Source organism: Eleutherodactylus coqui, chromosome 6 (genome assembly GCF_035609145.1).
Source record: "Eleutherodactylus coqui strain aEleCoq1 chromosome 6, aEleCoq1.hap1, whole genome shotgun sequence".
Lineage (NCBI taxonomy): Eukaryota > Metazoa > Chordata > Amphibia > Anura > Eleutherodactylidae > Eleutherodactylus > Eleutherodactylus coqui.
Window position 1 is genome coordinate 153218669 of NC_089842.1, and position 17903 is coordinate 153236571.

Consider the following 17903-nt stretch of genomic DNA (forward strand, 5'->3'; position numbering starts at 1 on the left):
CGGTGACCTAAATCAGCATTTTTCCATGTGCGTTTTGCAGGGGAGAAACACTGCTATGTGTAATCCTCTGGAAATGCAGCCCAAAACAACAAATGTAAGGCCTCATGTCTACGGGGTTAAAATCCGCAGTGTTTCTCCCGCACGTGGATCCGCGCCCCATAGGGATGCATTAAACACCCGCAGGTAGTTTAATACCTGCGGATGTCATTTTTCCCGTCAGGTTATACAGATGTGTCACAGCACCTGCACAGACATCTACACTATTTTGAAATTATATATTACTAAGTGTTCCGAATTGTGTCCTAGTGTAAACTGGATCCTAGAGCTCATGCATACGGTGTCATAAGCCATATCATACGAGCATTACAGAGGTATTATTCCCTCTAGGTGAGTATACAGTGTCATACTGAGATACACAAAGTGTCTAGAACCCTGTAATGTGGCACTATACCGACTCTATGCCTGTCCACAAACCAAAAAGAAACCAGCATGAACTGGAACTGCTTGGATGGGTTTTATTTTACCTCGTGATACTATACATGAGGTTGCACTACATGCTGGGTGACTGACAGCAGGTTTGGAAGGTGCACACAAGTCAATGGCTGTTCTCATCTCCCCACTTTTCCCAATCTGTGGTCAGTCTTGGGATCCGCAATGATCGCTTGAACAGCTACAATGGCCTCGTTAATCTTGGTCTGAAGGTCTCGGAGTTCTTCAACATGAAGTAATCGGAGGATTCGAGCAGCGTCATTCAGCACGGCATCTGATAAACACACAAAAATGATTACAGCGGCATCGATGGTCACGTACCATTACAAGTTAATATATTATGCACTAAACCTGTACTTGCCATGAAGCCACAGCAAGTATAGGTAAAGCACCACAATTAGCTATAAACAGTGTCGTTACTGCAGCTTGGCTCCAATACCGTTTTATCATCAGTCACTACAAAAAACATTTGATAGAGATATAGATATATATATATAGATCGATCGCTGATTAAAGGGTTTTTTTTATTCCAAAAAGTTACTACAAGCCTAAGTGTAGTCCTAACCTTAAGTGGAATAAGTATGAGCATACATACCAAAAATGTTGCGCAAAAAAGCCCAAAGCTGACTTTCACTACGTATGTGATTTGAAAATTCACAGCATGACCATTTTCCATTGTGAGTAGATGGGTTTTTAACCCATCTATTCACTTACACTTCACAATTTTGGTTCACATTTCACATCGCCAGTGTGAAGGCACCCTAAATCTACTTGCGCAAGAGATTCTGAGGCACAACTCACATCAGTCAGAACTTGGACATCTAGTCTGTGTGCTGAACACCAAACCTTGACAAGCACCATTCTCTTCCAAAAATATCAGACAAGAATAGAACATGCTGCGATTTTATTTTTGTACTCCATCAGTCCAGGTAAAACAATAAAAACAAGCAGGTTTGCATACACCCATTCAAATGAATGGGTCCGATTTTCAGAAAGTATGGAAAACCTAAGGCCTCATGTCCACAGGAAAAAAAAAAAAAAAAAAAAAAACGGGCCCGCCGCCGATTTCTGCTGCGGATGCACTATAATTACCTTTTTTTAAATGCGGGAGATAAATTGAGATATGAGCTCCCACACGTGTGATCCGCACTAAAATGGAGCATGTTGCTTTTTTTTTTTCACGTGCATGAAATCCACAAATCACTTAAAATACCATCCGTGACTATTTATATAGCCGCGGGTGATCAATGATATCCTATGGCCAATTTTACCTGCGGATCACGCGTGCGGGTGATCCACTGCGGATTTGATAATAGAATTTCCCCGTGGACACCAGGCCTAAGAATCTTCAATACAGAATATCACTGGAGTTGGTTTTAGTCTTTCAGAAATCCACCAGTCTAACTGTTCGCGGTTTCTTACCATCAGCGCTTTCACTGGCAAGACAACTTTCACATTTAACACACCAAAGCTAGAATTCCAAAATAAAATTATACCCCGTAACCATATAATTGTGGAATTAGGACACCTTGCACGTTGTAAAAATGGGAACTAATTGAAAGAACTGTCAACAGAAATTCTGCCAAAATCTAAATAGTAGTAATCACCTATGGGCCTGCTGAAAAAAAATAAGTCCTCTTTCGAAAGACTCTCCCGTACTCTAGTCGAGGCTTCTCCATTTCTGGCAGCACGTCTGTTGACGGGTTCTTTTCAGTCATTTTCCATTTAATGTCCAGACCACCAGTCATCACCTAGGGAGCCTCAGCTGTTTGTGTTACATATACACTACTAAGTGCACACTGGAGATATACCCAATTAGCGCAATTCAAATGGTTGAGTGCGTTTCCATCCAACTCCTTTCCCTTTTATGGCACTCTTAGGTTTCACTCGTTGGCGCACTTGTGAATTTCGTATTCACTTTCCATATTGTGAAAATGCCACCCAGCACTTTACATTCATAGACACCTTCAGCGTGGGGGGGGAAAAAAAGTTTCTATACCCCTCTGAGATTACTTGCAGATACTACAGAATTAGACAAAATCAGAAAACAAGTGCTGCACCCCCAATATTGCATGTAGCTGCCCTTCTGTATTCCTATAAATGAATAGGTTGACAGTGGAATGGCAACATCCAGTACTCCGTTTATTCTTATACAAGGGGCGACCAGACTTCGGGATGGCAACATGACTGCACGGTAATACATTAGTAGAGAAGACTTACCTCCAGTGTCGAATCCAAGAGTGTGTTTATCTAGAGCCACAGGAAGACCCTGTAAATATACCAATAAATATATTGAATACATATTTCATTATCAAATGCTTAAGTCATACTGCATCCATTGTGATCTGCGCTGCTGGAATAATGTAACAAGCTGCTGACGTCGCCTGCCATCGGGAACTCTAACCAGGTAAATGCAGCCAATTTCCCACCACTTCATGGTTAAAACTTCTTTTTGCTCACAGGCCAAATAAAAGGAGACTACACCTAATGTAAGGAGCAGGCGTTCACTGTACAAGGCCGAGCAGGTGGGAAGTTATTTAGAAGAGCTGTAGAAATTCAGTAGGGAGAATGCGGGAAGTCCGGCAGACATAAATAAAGCCATGTGGAAAACTCAGCTAGAAGTCTGTGGGAAACAGATGTTGTGCTAATGAGTGAAGACTTTAAATTTGCGGAATATCGAGGAAACAAACATCTTATACCACATTTACACTGCCGAGAAAATCATGCGAGTTTTGTGTGTTTGTTCGTGTGCTGTGCGAGACACCGCACATTGCGCAGTGTCCATGTGCTGTGTTATGGGATGTAAATTACACCCGAGGACGTTGGGCACAATTCGCTATCGGCCATGTAAATGCGGCTGTAAAAGGGTTACTTAAGATTATAAAAGCATGACTGCGTTCTACCACAAACAGCGCCACTCTTGTCTATGTGCTGCATCCGGTATTGGGCCAATCTACTGACAAATGTCTAATAGGAAATGGTTCTAGAAAGATCTACAAAATGGTTCATGTAGCCTGTGGGACAAGTACAATTTAGCTTTGCTACACCAATCCAGCCATGAGAAGACTACAGGTCACACCGAGGAGATGAGTGTAAGAAAACTAACCTCTCTTGAGCTGTTCGATTTAGCTATGGCTTCTGCAGACAATCGCTCCTGAACAAGAATCCTTATGGCCTGAAGTTGGAGAAAAAGTAGTCAAGGTGTCACTTTGTATACACTTTGTACCTGCGGCATCAGGGATTGAGACAAAGTACAGAAGCAACACAGTCCCGTAGCTGAGAATGGGAGAATTAGGACTACAAAGACCCCCAAGTGTTCCACAGTCCCCATTATTGAAGATATCATTGGGGATGGGCCTTGGTACCCCCACGGTATCTTCTAACAATTCAAAAGGAATATTTCCCCTTAACCAAAGTGTTTTGTTCCTAAATGACTAGTCATGCTTTGATATTGGTCAGTGTTTAAAAGGGCATTAAGTTATACCCCATCTGCAGGATAGGGAATAACTAGCTAATCAGTAGGGGTTAGATCTCTGGAACAGCCCGAGAGAATGGCAAAATGAATGGAGATACAGCACATGGGTTCAGCCATTCATTTCAATGACCGCACGGGAGAATGCCAGCAGTTGGACCCCCACTGATCAGCTAGTCATTACCTATGATTGCGGAGAACAGATTGTCTCACCAGAATACTCCTTTAATGCCCATTTTTTTGCAGAGCTACCACAAAATAATTTTCATGCAGCTTCATTTGTTACAAATAGGGCAGCTTTTTAAAAAAAAATTCTTTTAAAAATTGGGTTTTTCTTTAGGGGGCAAAATAAAAAAAAGTGTCAAACTTTTGGAGTTCCTTAAAAATGATTAGAATAGGTTTGTCATTTTTGTTTCGGTCACTGTGAAACATAATACATATTAACCCCTTGAGGATATGGCCATTTCTATTTCATTTTCTTCTCCACATTTTTGAAAGGATTGTAACTTTTTTTCAATGTTTCCTGTCTAAGGGCGCATTTAGACGACCGTATATCGGCCGGGTATTCATGCTGGCCGATATATGGCGTCTCTCTGCAGGGGGGGAGGCGGCTGGAAGAGCCCTGAGCTTCCTCCCCCTCTCCACCCCCCCTGCACGGGATGGGCGTGGAGCTAATTCCCAAAACTTAGCCCTGCCTCGATTCTGCCTTCTCTCATTGCAAATAGTGCAGGGGGGGGGGGGGCGGAGAGAGGGTGGAGAGGAGGCAGAGAGGGGGCCGGAACTCAGAGCACTGCTCCCGGCTCTTCCAGCCTCCTCCCCCTACAGAGGGAGACGCCGTATATCGTCCGGCGTGAATACCCGGCTGATATACGGTCGTCTGAATGCGCCCTAAGCTTGTTTTTTTGTGGGACAAGCCACATTTTTCAATGCTACCATTTAAAGGGGTTGTCCCGCGCCGAAACGGTTTTTTTTTTTTTTTCAACCCTCCCCTCCCCCCCCCCCCTTCTATACTTACCGGCTGAAGATGGCCGCCGGGATCCTCTTCCTCCGTGGACCGCAGCTCTTCTGTGCGGTCCATTGCCGATTCCAGCCTCCTGATTGGCTGGAATCGGCACGTGACGGGGCGGAGCTACATGGAGCCGGCATTCTGCACGAGCGGCCCCATTGAAGACAGCAGAAGACCCGGACTGCGCAAGCGCGGCTAATTTGGCCATCGGAGGCCAAAAATTAGTCGGCACCATGGGAACGAGGACGCCAGCAACGGAGCAGGTAAGTATAAAACTTTTTATAACTTCTGTATGGCTCATAATTAATGCACAATGTACATTACAAAGTGCATTATTATGGCCATACAGAAGTGTATAGACCCACTTGCTGCCGCGGGACAACCCCTTTAATGTACTGAAAAACGCACATTTCAAAGTACAGTGACAAAGTATCCTGTACACCATGCGGGGAAAAAAAGGCATAACTTTATCCTGTGGGTCACTACAATTACAATTAAAATTTACATAGTTTTTTTTAGTACTACTAAGTAAAAGATCTTGAAAAAAGAAAAAACAAGACAACCCCCCCCCCCCCCCCAAAAAGAATGCTACAATTTTTTTTATATTTCAATGAGCGCTGCCCCTGCAATTACGAGCATTGGCCACTACACAGGGGTTGAGCGGCTTCCACTCTGATCCCGGCAGTGACAGCTGCTGCTGCCTGGAGAAACCCTTTAAACTTTGACAGCAGAGGGTTGTATACAACTAGTAAGTCTATAGGCAATGCATGTCTAAAACTGCAAATACATATGAGACCTTGATCCCCACCAGCAACATGACAGACTAAAACTGAGGGACAAAGTTTTTGGTTTTTTTAATAAACTAGAGCAGACTTGTTCCAACGGCCAAATGACTTGTCAAATTGGGCTGATTATGCAACACACTATTTTCAGGTAAGAAAATGTCACCTGTGATTGCCCAACAGGGCGCATTTCTGGTAGACTAGCCTGCTGTCAAACATTGCTGCTAATCTTTTTTTTGTTTCCCAACCTATGGTCAGCTAAAATGACCAAAATTGTCAATTTAAAGTCTTATGTGCCCGGGGAGCTTTAAGCAGTCATCCAAGTACCTCTGACTAGACCGGGCAGTGATGCACCAGGGGCGCTGCATTAATTGATATTTCTGGCGCACAGGTAGCAACGATAAGACTGAACTTACTTTCAGCATCACCAGGTAGTCATCGTGTCTCTGGATATGGAGGAGGTTTGCTAAAGCCAGCACACCAGCCTTGAAGTCCGGATTACCCACTATAGAGGAAGATGAAGACAATTCATACATTAGATATAACACAGAGTTAGACTTCTTACTGCATGCACCTCCAATATCACAAGACCGTGAACATGCTGCAGGAAGGGAGCCCTTGCTACAGATTCGTGCCTCTTACCATCCAAGTTTATTAGTGGTTCCGCAGGCTTCTGACTCCCAGCATGCACCGGCTTGGCAACCTGGTATTTAGCTGCTGCAAGAAAACAGACTTATCAGTACTAATGTTATCCTGAAACAAACGGATTTTACCCCTTCATAGAGGAACGTTTCTCACACTGTTCAACATTGTTTAAAAAGAATATTCCAGTTTTGATAAATGATGTTCTTTGGATCATAATCAACAGCTCTTAATAGTCATTCAAAAGGAATGTCCACTGTTTACCCTCAGAAGATTTACTACTCACTGCAAAGATATGCCACAAAGACCTCTGCATGCCTTACCTGAGGATTTATGCATTACAAGGAACAGAATCCACAGCACTTCTGTAGCAAATGTGCATTCAAATCCATATGTGAGACATACATGCATTTTGCCTGGATTTGTCTGTGATGCATTTTTACACCATAAGTGAATCCAACTTGATATACTTAGAGAAGGGGGAAACAAAGGGAGGAAGGACCCTACCATTAGCCTCTACTGCACCGGATATATACATTGTGGTGTTGAAGAGGTTAAATAGAGCTCTATTCTTGGTTACCACATGAGCAAAGCTATGAGATCACCAGGATGAGCATATATAACATCTAACTGCGAGAACAGCTCCCCACTACGATAACACCCGCTACTTACTAACTACTGATCTAATATTATGTCCACGTGAAGTCACTTGAGGACATAGAATGAGGCGGCTTTCACACCTGCATTCAGGTCAGTTCAGGGTTTCTGTCTCTCTGCTTCATTTTTGCAGGAGAGAAATGGTTTTGTAAAAAAAAAAATTAATAAATCAACCAACACCACACAAAGCCATTTTTTTTCACTCCATTGATATTAGTGGGGTTTCAAGACAAAAAAACCCAAAACAAAACAAAAAAAAACAAACAAAAAAAAAAACAAGATTCGTTTCTTCTGGTTTATTTCCATTTCTCTCAAAAACAGAGCAGAGAGACAGAAACCCTGAACTGAGACCCAAGGCAGGTGTGAAAGCAGCCCAAAACACATGTAGTCACTTACCATTGTCTCCATACTCCAGGCGTACAGCCAGGCCCAGCAGCCAGTCTATCGCCTCCTGACGCTCTTGTACTTTGAAGGGACATGTGACATCTTTTAAATACTGTTAAGAGAATCACAGTGAGTTATACAGTTAGACTGATCTAGTCCACATGGAGGCGCTAGTCAGAATATAAAAGTGTATCGCCCATGGGGGCCACTGCTACTTTCAGATGAGTATATTTAGCTCCATATTTGATCTGTGTTTTGCGGACCATAAAAAGGAGCTAGTGTAACTACATATCCATTCACAAGGTTGTATTTTTTATCATAGCGCATGCTACGTCTTTAAACATTTTTTCCCCCCCATTTTTGCCTGTATTGGTATCATTTTCTATTCGGTAAATATAAATTAGAGAGGTTTTGCCATTATTTAGGACTGCCCCATATCCACTCTGTACTACCTGGTTACTACTGACCAGAACAAGTGACTGCTGCAGCCAATCAGCAGTTATGGAAGGTCACCGCTATCATCAGGGATTGGCTGCTGCAGTCACATGCTCTTGTCAGTAGTAACCAGGTAGTACATTGTGGATGTGGAGCAGTTTTAAATAATGGGAAAACCGCTTTTAATACTGATGTGATCCTGCTGTAGTGTTATCTGTAACAAATCCATATTACAATATACTCGTCAGTAACTGCCCTTACTGCTGGCTGCTCTGTTGGGGTTGGAAATCCACCTCCTATGTCACTAGAAGTCCAGGCAGCATCTCTGTCCATCCTCCATGCTCTGCACTGCAGCTAAGCAGCATACAGCACTCAGATATCTGTTAGCCCCATAATCTTTGAACTGGGCAGCAGTTCACATGCTCGACTGTCACTCCATTCAAACAGGGGGCATGGGACCCCTGTCCTGTCGATCAGTAGGGACCCAAGAGTTCAGACTCCAAAGGCATATTCATCATCGCCAGGGGCATCCCTGGAGCTCATGCCCTGCCTGTTCATCATCACCAGGGGCATCCCTGGAGCTCATGCCCTGCCTGTTCATCATCACCAGGGGCATCCCTGGAGCTCATGCCCTGCCTGTTCATCATCACCAGGGGCATCCCTGGAGCTCATGCCCTGCCTGTTCATCATCACCAGGGGCATCCCTGGAGCTCATGCCCTGCCTGTTCATCATCACCAGGGGCATCCCTGGAGCTCATGCCCTGCCTGTTCATCATCACCAGGGGCATCCCTGGAGCTCATGCCCTGCCTGTTCATCATCACCAGGAGCATCCCTGGAGCTCATGCCCTGCCTCTTCATCATCACCAGGAGCATCTCTGGAGCTCATGCCCTGCCTCTTCATCATCACCAGGAGCATCTCTGGAGCTCATGCCTGGGCTGTTTATCATTACTGGAGCATCTCTGGAGCTCATGCCCTGGCTGTTTATCATTACTGGAGCATACCTGGAGCACATGCCCTGGCTGTTTATCATTACTGGAGCATACTGTACAGAGTATACTCATTGTGCTGGCTGTGTTCCATGCAAAAGCAAGGTTGAAAGCAGAGCATCTAAATGTCAGAGCCCGATGCAATAGCTCTGATCATATTTATCCTGCACAGACAGTAGTGCAGCAAAGAAATGGATGCAGAAGAAGCACTGATGTACCGGCCAGAAGACCTTTCTGTCTAGTGATTATTTAGAAGCATGTATAGACGGAAGCATGTAGAAGTTAAAGTATTTTGCTGGCTCACTGCAGATTTATTTTTGTACTGACCTAGTGAACATTAATGTACAGCTTGTTGCTATTAATGAACAAATCATTCATAACAACTTGCAATCACATGATGTGTAATCTGGCTGCTGGTGCTCAACCTGTTCATCATGGCATCTGCTGAAGCGTGAGCACTCTGGCAGGTCACGTGATTCACTCTACAATGTCATTGATCACTCTGGGAGTACTTCAAGAGAGATCACTTGATGTATATTCATCATTACAGTCACCTATACAGTAAATAGAGTATAATGGCTTATAAGTATAAACAGCCCTATAGGCTGGGTTCACACAGGGCGGATTCCCGTCGGAAATCTCGCTGGTTGGCCGCAGCAAAAACCGCGAGATTTCCGCCGGGAGAACTGCCGCGGTTTAAGTCGCGGCGGCTTTGAAGCGGCCCGGCCGCTCGCTCTTTCGCTGTGGCCGGCGCTCCCATAGAGGAGCGCGCGGCTGCAGTGGAATGAAAAAAATGAATGGACATGCTGCATATTCTGAAACCGCGGCTGCGGCGGCCGCGGTTTTAGCCGGACTTACCGCAGCGGATTGGCCGTCCCGTGTGGGCGAGATTTCTGAGAAATCTCGTCCACATGGCTGGCTAATCCCGAGATTAGCAGCCGCGGGCGGATTTGCCGCTGCAAATTTCCGCGGAAAATCCACCCTGTGTGAACCCAGCCTTAATGTCCTTTTTGGACGGAACGATTATCGCTCAAAAAAAAAAATCATTCAAATGAACAAAACTCAATAATCGTTCCATTTAAACGCAGACAAACGACTGGACGACGAGCGAGAATTGGGAGTGCTGGCTCATACAATTATTGTGCTGTTCAAACACTAATTGTTCAGTTTCACATAGGAATGTGAACCGCTGAACGATAATTGCTTGAGGACTGCATGATTCTCGAAGAGAGCTGCACTAAAATAGAGGAGACAGCGTTCAAAAAGCCACGTCCGAATGCTACTCTGCGAAGCCCAATTGAAATCAATAGAGGGGTTTAACAGCATTTAGCACGGCGTTTGAAACCTTGCGTTGAGCGCTGTAAAAAGTGGAGAGTCTGAAAGTGGCCTAAAAAAATGGGCTATCCGAGCACGGATGAGCTGGTGATGACGGGCGAACGAGAATTGTGAGATCCTCGGCCCGTGTAAAAGAGCCATAACACCCTATACTTATATGGAGCTGTGCTCAGGTTGGAGGAGCCGGCCATTACTGCTGTGTGCGGCTCCAGCAGCCATGTGAGTGCAGGAGATCAGTGGCTTCCTTCTGCTACAACAATTATGATCAGAATTAACTCCAATTCCACTTGTTTAATCTATCAGGGTGGCCCCCACCAATTTCATCACCACCACAACAGGGTCCTAGCCCACAATCACACAACTTACCTTTTCATACTGTTTTGGCCATTCACTGCTGTGTATATTTCTTAGGTTTCCCCGGTCTTCAATTTTGTAGTGTCTGATTTTCTGATCTTCTAACCAAACAATGAAATTTCGGAATTCTGTTTCATCTGTGTGAGAGGGATTTAACGTAAATGTAGTCAATGCAGTGACACCGCCTATACATAGCCACACACACTATAAAAGCACCCAAACAAGCGATATAAAAGGATGGACCTCTGTCAACGGAAGATACGCAAATCAGTGGCGCCATCTTGTGGTCGCAAGCTGTAATACAGGGTTTTATTGTCACCAATTTGTGGTTTACACATCGAGCATTGATCTCAGTCACTGAATTGATATTTTTCCAGTTACTTCATTGTGAGCAGATGACATCAAGGTGTTTGTATATCCTTGGATGGCGCACAGGGTGACGGACAGAACAGAACCAACGCTCCCTGTCTTGGCAACTGCTGATCCATGTATAGTAATATGTACTCAGCCAGGCCGAACCCACACGTTACAATGTAGTTAGGGCTGACAACCATCTCAAGCCTCATCCTTATGTTGGATATGGACACCGAGATCCTCACCACTGAGGGGTCATCTGTAAATCACTAAATAATGAAAGTTTGCAGACTTTCTAATCTACTTGGTCTTTTAATTCTATTACTATTTTCAAGATCTCTACTTGCTGTCAGTGACTGAATATTCTTGTTACATCTACAAGAGGTTCGGAGTCTCTGGTACAGATCCATCCTAAACCCCAGAATGAAGTAGTGCAGGATACAGCGCTACATTATCCAGACCATAACAGAAACTAGACAATAGGCCCATCCAGCGCTGTTAGATCCCACGATAGGACCGAGCCGGGTGGGCAGGGATTCGGTGTTTAGGGTTCTATAACGGAGCCTACAATTGTAAAGTGCTGCAGGATATGTTGGTGCTACATAAATAGAGGTTATATTTACAACCAGAATTATGTGATCATGTGAGCAGCGGCAGCCAATCACAAAGCAGATATAGTGAATTGGTAATCGTAACACAACCAATGCATGGTGTGTGATTAGGTAGTATAAAGATGGCCATCCTGGCTGCCCGAAAACAGCATCCAGAAGTGATGGAATGAAACAAGCACAGAGTATATCATCTACAGGTAATATATCCTCTGCACCTTCCAATCCCTCGACAGACTAAGGCCTGGCTCACACGGGCACGCACGGATACAGATGTGGAATTTGTGGGTGTCCACAGAGAGAGACATTAAAGGCAGCTTCCTGCCTCTCCGGATCCAGCATGGATCTTCTCTCTTCAGCACAGTGCATGCGTCCGGGCAGCCAGGTGAAGTGCCTTTTTTTTTTTTTTATAAATTCCCTGTGGATCCGCGGGTGTGCTGCGAATGAGACGGCTTCCATTGACTTAAAAAATATATAAATATACACACATACATACAATCACATTCACATGCTAAAAAGCTGCTATGCGGCCACCCATGTATCCCTGTGGGCGGCTTGACTTGCGGATCTCCTGCACGGCTTTTGTGAATCAAATCCACCCATGTGGGCCAGGCCTAAGGCCGCTCTCATACGAGCGTTTCTAAACACGCTGTAGTTTTAAACGCAGCATTTTTACTGCATATTTTGTGCAGTTCCAATGCAGGCAGAGTAAGCCGATGACGTCACCACTTTTTCCCCTCCCGCTGCGTTTTACGGCATTTTTATTGCACCTTATTCATATCAATGGGTGATGCAAGGAGTCAAAAACTCACTGCAACACTGAAAAATAGAACCTACAGAATTTGATTTGGCGTGTGCTAAAATCGAAAGGAATAGAGGATTGGTGCAGCATTTTTAGTGCGTGTTGAAAATGCGTGCTAAACGCTGTAGAGAGAAAAACCGCTTGCGTAAGAGGCATTATCCCAAAACTGGAGGATCACTTTAACCTCTTCAGGTCAGGGCCCTCTATTTTCGTTCTGCCCGCCCCCCTCCCCCCTCCCCCCACACTTTCAAAAAATGCCACCTCTTATTTATCCATCTATGTAGATTTCAGAGGGCTTGTTTTTTGCAGAAGTCCCGTAGTTTCTATTGGTACCATTTTAGAGCACATGCGACTATCACTTTTTATTACACTTTTTCTTGGATATAGGATGACCAAAACTGCGCACTTCTGACGGGGTAAATAATGCATTGCCATGATAGATCAGACTTTTACAGACACAGCGATATTAAATAGGTTTTCGTCTTTGACATAAATATGGGGAAAAAGGTTTATTTTTAAGTTATTATTAATTATTAAACAAAATAAATGGCGACACTATTTTGAACTGATTTTGACAGTTTCGGATGGTTTGGTCGCTCCTGCAGTACGATTTAATACCACAGTATTATTTTATACTGCGATCTGTCAAGCAGTGCATCTAACCACAGGCTCGGCTTAATAGACAATCTGCAATAGCAGTTCTGGAGACTATAAGAGCCCCGTTGGCCGTAGCAACCCGAACAGCACCCCGTGATCTCGTCTTATGGCGGTTTTGAGGCCCTTTTACTCTGATCGGGGGGAATTAAATGCCGCTGTCAAAATTGACAGTGCCATTTAAAGGGTTAACAGCTGAATGCAGCGCGAGTGCTGACCAAAGCTGTTGCTGGCGGGTGTGAGAAACATTTGCTCCCGCATTGTACAGAGCAGGATCGGCTCCCCTCTCCATACAAACCTGCACATCCTGGAACGATAAGGGGTTAAAGCTGCCATTCTTTACACTGCAGGCTGCATCCAGAAAATTCTGTACAAGAGAAATTAAAGGGGTTGTCCCGCGCCGAAACGGGTTTTTTTTGTTTTTTTTTTTAACCCCCCCCCCCCCCCCCCCCCCGTTCGGCGCGAGACAACCCCGATGCAGGGGTTAAAAAAACAACCCGCACAGCGCTTACCTGAATCCCGGCGGTCCGGCGTCTTCATACTCACCTGCTGAAGATGGCCGCCGGGATCCTCTGTCTCCATGGACCGCAGGGCTTCTGTGCGGTCCATTGCCGATTCCAGCCTCCTGATTGGCTGGAATCGGCACGTGACGGGGCGGAGCTACACGGAGCCCCATTCAGAAAAGAAGAAGACCCGGACTGCGCAAGCGCGGCTAATTTGGCCATCGGAGGGCGAAAATTAGTCGGCTCCATGGGAACGAGGACGCCAGCAACGGAGCAGGTAAGTATAAAACTTTTTATAACTTCTGTATGGCTCATATTTAATGCACAATGTATATTACAAAGTGCATTAATATGGCCATACAGAAGTGTATAGACCCACTTGCTGCCGCGGGACAACCCCTTTAATTCTAAGACCCAATGTCCACGGGCGGGTCGGATTCCCCCTGCGGGAGCCCACAGTGTGATCCCACCCTGCCCGCGACCAAGGATAATGATTTACCTGTCCGGGTCTTTCTTCTGCACTGCGGACGCGCCACACGCATGCGCAGTACTTTTTTTTTTTTTTGTAACTCCCACGGATCCACAAATGAGACCCACCCGTGGATTTTGGGCCCAAGAGAGCGTCTCGTCTCCTGATCAAGTTACTTAAAGGGGTTTTCCGTGACTTTTACTATTGCTGATCTATTCCTCAGGACAGCTCGTCTGTAGTTGGTGGAAAGGGGTCTGCCACTCCGGACCCCCCACGTGGTAACTATTCACTGGGCAGACAGAACTGGCAGTATTGCAGCAACCCAGGTGGGTACTGCGGTGTAATCTGCCCTGACACAAAGCTCGGCACAGAGCTGATTGGCGGGGACCCTGGGCGGCGGACCTCCATGATCAACTATGGATGGCATATCAATAGTCCTAATTACGCCCCCGTAAGGGTTATCTTGTGACTAGCGCCCCCTACGGTTAAACACTTGACTCAATATGGAGGGTTTCTCCTTCCTTCCTGCGTAGATCCCTGCATCAGGCAGATTTACGCATATCCTATGCGCTCCCACAGACTTGCATGGGCGATTACTGTCCAAAATTATAGGACACGCTGCCATTTGTGTCCCACACGCGTGACACATGCCTGTCTGGATGCCCCATGTAGGGTTGGGCACAGGGATACAGCTGCTGCCAGGAGCCCTGCGGCATCATGGTGGCTCCGTTACCCCAGCAGAGGGCACGCTGCCACCCCCAGTGCTGCCCCATTACCCCCGCTCAGGGATGGCACATTAGATGGGGAGGACGTGCAACCATGGCCGGGGGCAGCCATATTGTTCACCAGCCAGCCCTGTCATTGATATAAGTAGGTGACAGCAGAGCGGACGTGTAACGGCGGGACGCTTCAGCACCGGCCGTGAAGGCGCTCCTCTGACCAACCTTTGCAGTTGAACCCGGCGGGGTTGTGGTAGTCCAGCGCTTGCAGCTTCCTTCGAAACATGGTGTCTCGTCACCCGGCGGGTACCTGCCACAATGCAGCTGGAAGACAGCTCCTCGTAAGCCGTCAGTGCGCAGCCGCGCTACTCGTCCAATCATACTCCAGCACTGCGCCGCCTCCTCCAATCAGCACGGACGTACAAAACGTCCCCTCAACCGCCCACTTACGTGTTCTACCAATAGCATACGTGCCAATCACATCACAGCTATCAAACAACCATTCAAAACCCATGATGAGGAAGCATCTGACCAATCAGAGGCCAGTAAAGGCTTCACAGCGTGTTGGCATTGCTTTACGGTTTGTCGTAATGCTATGAAAAAACGCATATAAGGGGCGTGGTGCACTGTTACAGCCTCGCCTGCCAAATTACCGAAACGGCCATTTTGATTGAGGCCCGTGTGCCAGGCTGTGAATTATAACTGTAATAGAACAGTTAGTTCAAGTAACTACGCTCAAAGCAAATGTGGTTTCTAAAATACAAAGCCCAGACTGTTTGGCTACTGAAAACTACAAATCCCATGATGCAATGTGTGTGGCCATGCTGGAAGCTGTAGTTTAGCAACATCTGGAGACCAACTGGTTGCAGATTATTCCAGTCCATCAATAGGCAGTGGCCTATAAGGCTGTAGTCACACGGGAAGGGGGGCGCTCCCAAGAGGAGATAGTAATTGCGGATTCCACGAGCAATTAATATGCGAATCTATCAAATGCATTGTTCCACTCACATTTGCGGGTCAGAATTACGTAATCCGCTCGCGGAAAATAAAATGCAGAAGGTTCTACTTTCTACTTCTCCCACTTAGGATATATATGGAATGTAATTACGTACGGGCTGCGGGTACCCGTATCATCGCTAAGCGACGGCGCAGGAAGTACAAACAAAAAAACCCCTGTACTGTGCATGACCGCCTGTGTCAGTACGCGGTCATATGTAATACAATTATGTGGACGTACGCTGGAGGCCGGCCAAAGGGCTCATGCCAGCGGCCATATATGTGAAACACTATGGGTCTCCCCGCAGTGTTTTACACATTCGGCAGCCATACACTCTTTCGGCAAAGACCGCATATGGAACTGTGCATGGCTGTGAATCATACACTCACAGACGTGCGCAATTATTAATTTAATTCGCGTATAGAAACGCGACCCGTACAAGTGATACGCAGTGTCCGCACGCCGATGTGTGTGAAGCAATTAAAGTTCATTGACTCCATTCACTGTGTATCATGCGTCCGTGCAACACATGCGTGATACGCGATGAAAACACGGTCTTGGATATGAGCCCTTATGGCTCATTCACACGGGCGTATTGTCACTGCGTATTACGCGTATATCCAGTGCGTAACACATGGTGAAGGGAGGCATTGAAAGTCTATGGACGTTCTTTCTTCAATGGACACCTGCGTTGGGGCTGCGAGGGGACATTCGTATCATACGCAGAGAAATAAATGGCAGCGTGCTCTATTCCTCTACGTTTTATACGAAGCCCTTGAAAGGCTGCATATTTAAACGCTGCCCCCCTCGCCCTACCTGTGAACAGACAGCGTTGATCATGGAGCTTGCACTGCACAGAGCGGGGGATTTGAAAAATAACTGTCACACTGTGCGTGTCCGTGACATCAGAATCCCGGGCATACGCAGTGCCAATTGCAGCCCGTACGCGATCTTTGCTGGCAGAGCGTACAAGTCTGAGAGACTCGCAGCGTTGTACTTATACGCCTGTGTGAACAAGCCCTTGGTTGAATGGCTGAATGCACATGGGCGGAAATTCCGCGGCGAGAATTTGCGAAGAATTTCCGGCGTTGCACGCTGCCATAGGATTGCGTTAGTTTAGGCAATCCTATGCAGACAACAGCGATTTGACCGCGTGAAAACTCATGTGGTAAGAAAATCGCGGCATGTCCTATTGCAGTGCGAGCCTCGCAGAGGCTCGCACGACCGCGTAATCGCTAATGCGCTGGTTTTGCGCATGTGCGACTGTGCGCCAGCCAGCAAATCCGCAGAGCAGAGATAGAAGATGACAGATGGGTAAGCGAGCGGTCTATGCAGGGGCACGGGTCGCATCCCACCGCGAGAATCTCGCAGTCAGAAACCGACCCGGCCGTCTGCATTCAGTACAATCCATTTATCACCGGTGTGGAAACAAATGCAAGCCGGCCCCTATTAATATTATCTAAAACTCCCACTGAAGTCGATGGGTGCATGAAAAAAAGTTGCGCAATTCAGTTTTTTTTTAGTTTTTTTTAACGCACCCATTGCCCTGAATGGGCACTTCTGCTCCAAGTATCATTCCAGAATAGGAACTCCTGTGATCGGAGGTGTAACTTGAAGCTCCTGGGCCCTGATGCAAAACCTGTAACAGGGCCCGAAACTATAATGCTTTTTTCATAGTACTGGGCTCCCTATATGGAGAAGTGAGGCCTTATGGGCCCCCTAAGGCTCCTGGGCTCGGGTGCAACCTGTAGGGGTTAATTCCAGATTTTCCCTTGTCTCAGAATAAATAAGAAAAATACATTTAATTTCTCTTTTCAAGCTTACTCTTTATCTGTATTTTCTTCCCGCTATGTGACCCTGAAACTTGCCTTATCTGTCCTTTCACATATGATATCCTGTTTCCCTATTCATATTCCGAGAATCTTATCCAAGGACATAGTCTGCTTTGATATAACTGTCACCGAGCGTTGATATATTGTTTATGTAGGAGACGTCTTTGAAAGACATATTGTTCATTAAAATTTGCAGATGTCCAGCGACCTTGGGCATGCGCAGTAATTAAATAACTACGTAAGCAAATTTCTTCTATAACTGTAACCTCTGCTGAATAAACCTTCACTTCGCTTATGACAATCCCATGGTGCATGTGGCTGTCTATTTGCGTTGTCTGAGTACTCACATCTAAGACTAATTCGGAAGCAGACAGCATCAGCTGAACGGTCTGCTTTTGACCCCCTACAATACTTGGCGCAC

General features: G+C 45.9%; 1 protein-coding gene across 1 annotated transcript; it reads right to left on the bottom strand.

The window, feature by feature from the left end:
• Positions 1 to 501: 501 nt before the first annotated feature.
• On the bottom strand, positions 502 to 15030 carry RTRAF (RNA transcription, translation and transport factor). The gene is made up of 8 exons (XM_066608017.1): positions 14879 to 15030; positions 10557 to 10681; positions 7445 to 7544; positions 6392 to 6466; positions 6166 to 6254; positions 3596 to 3664; positions 2710 to 2758; positions 502 to 763 (listed from the first exon to the last, which is right to left on the bottom strand). The coding sequence occupies exons 1-8, from the start codon at positions 14937 to 14939 to the stop codon at positions 609 to 611; spliced, it is 723 nt and encodes a 240-aa protein (XP_066464114.1). The 5' UTR covers positions 14940 to 15030; the 3' UTR covers positions 502 to 608.
• Positions 15031 to 17903: the final 2873 nt, after the last annotated feature.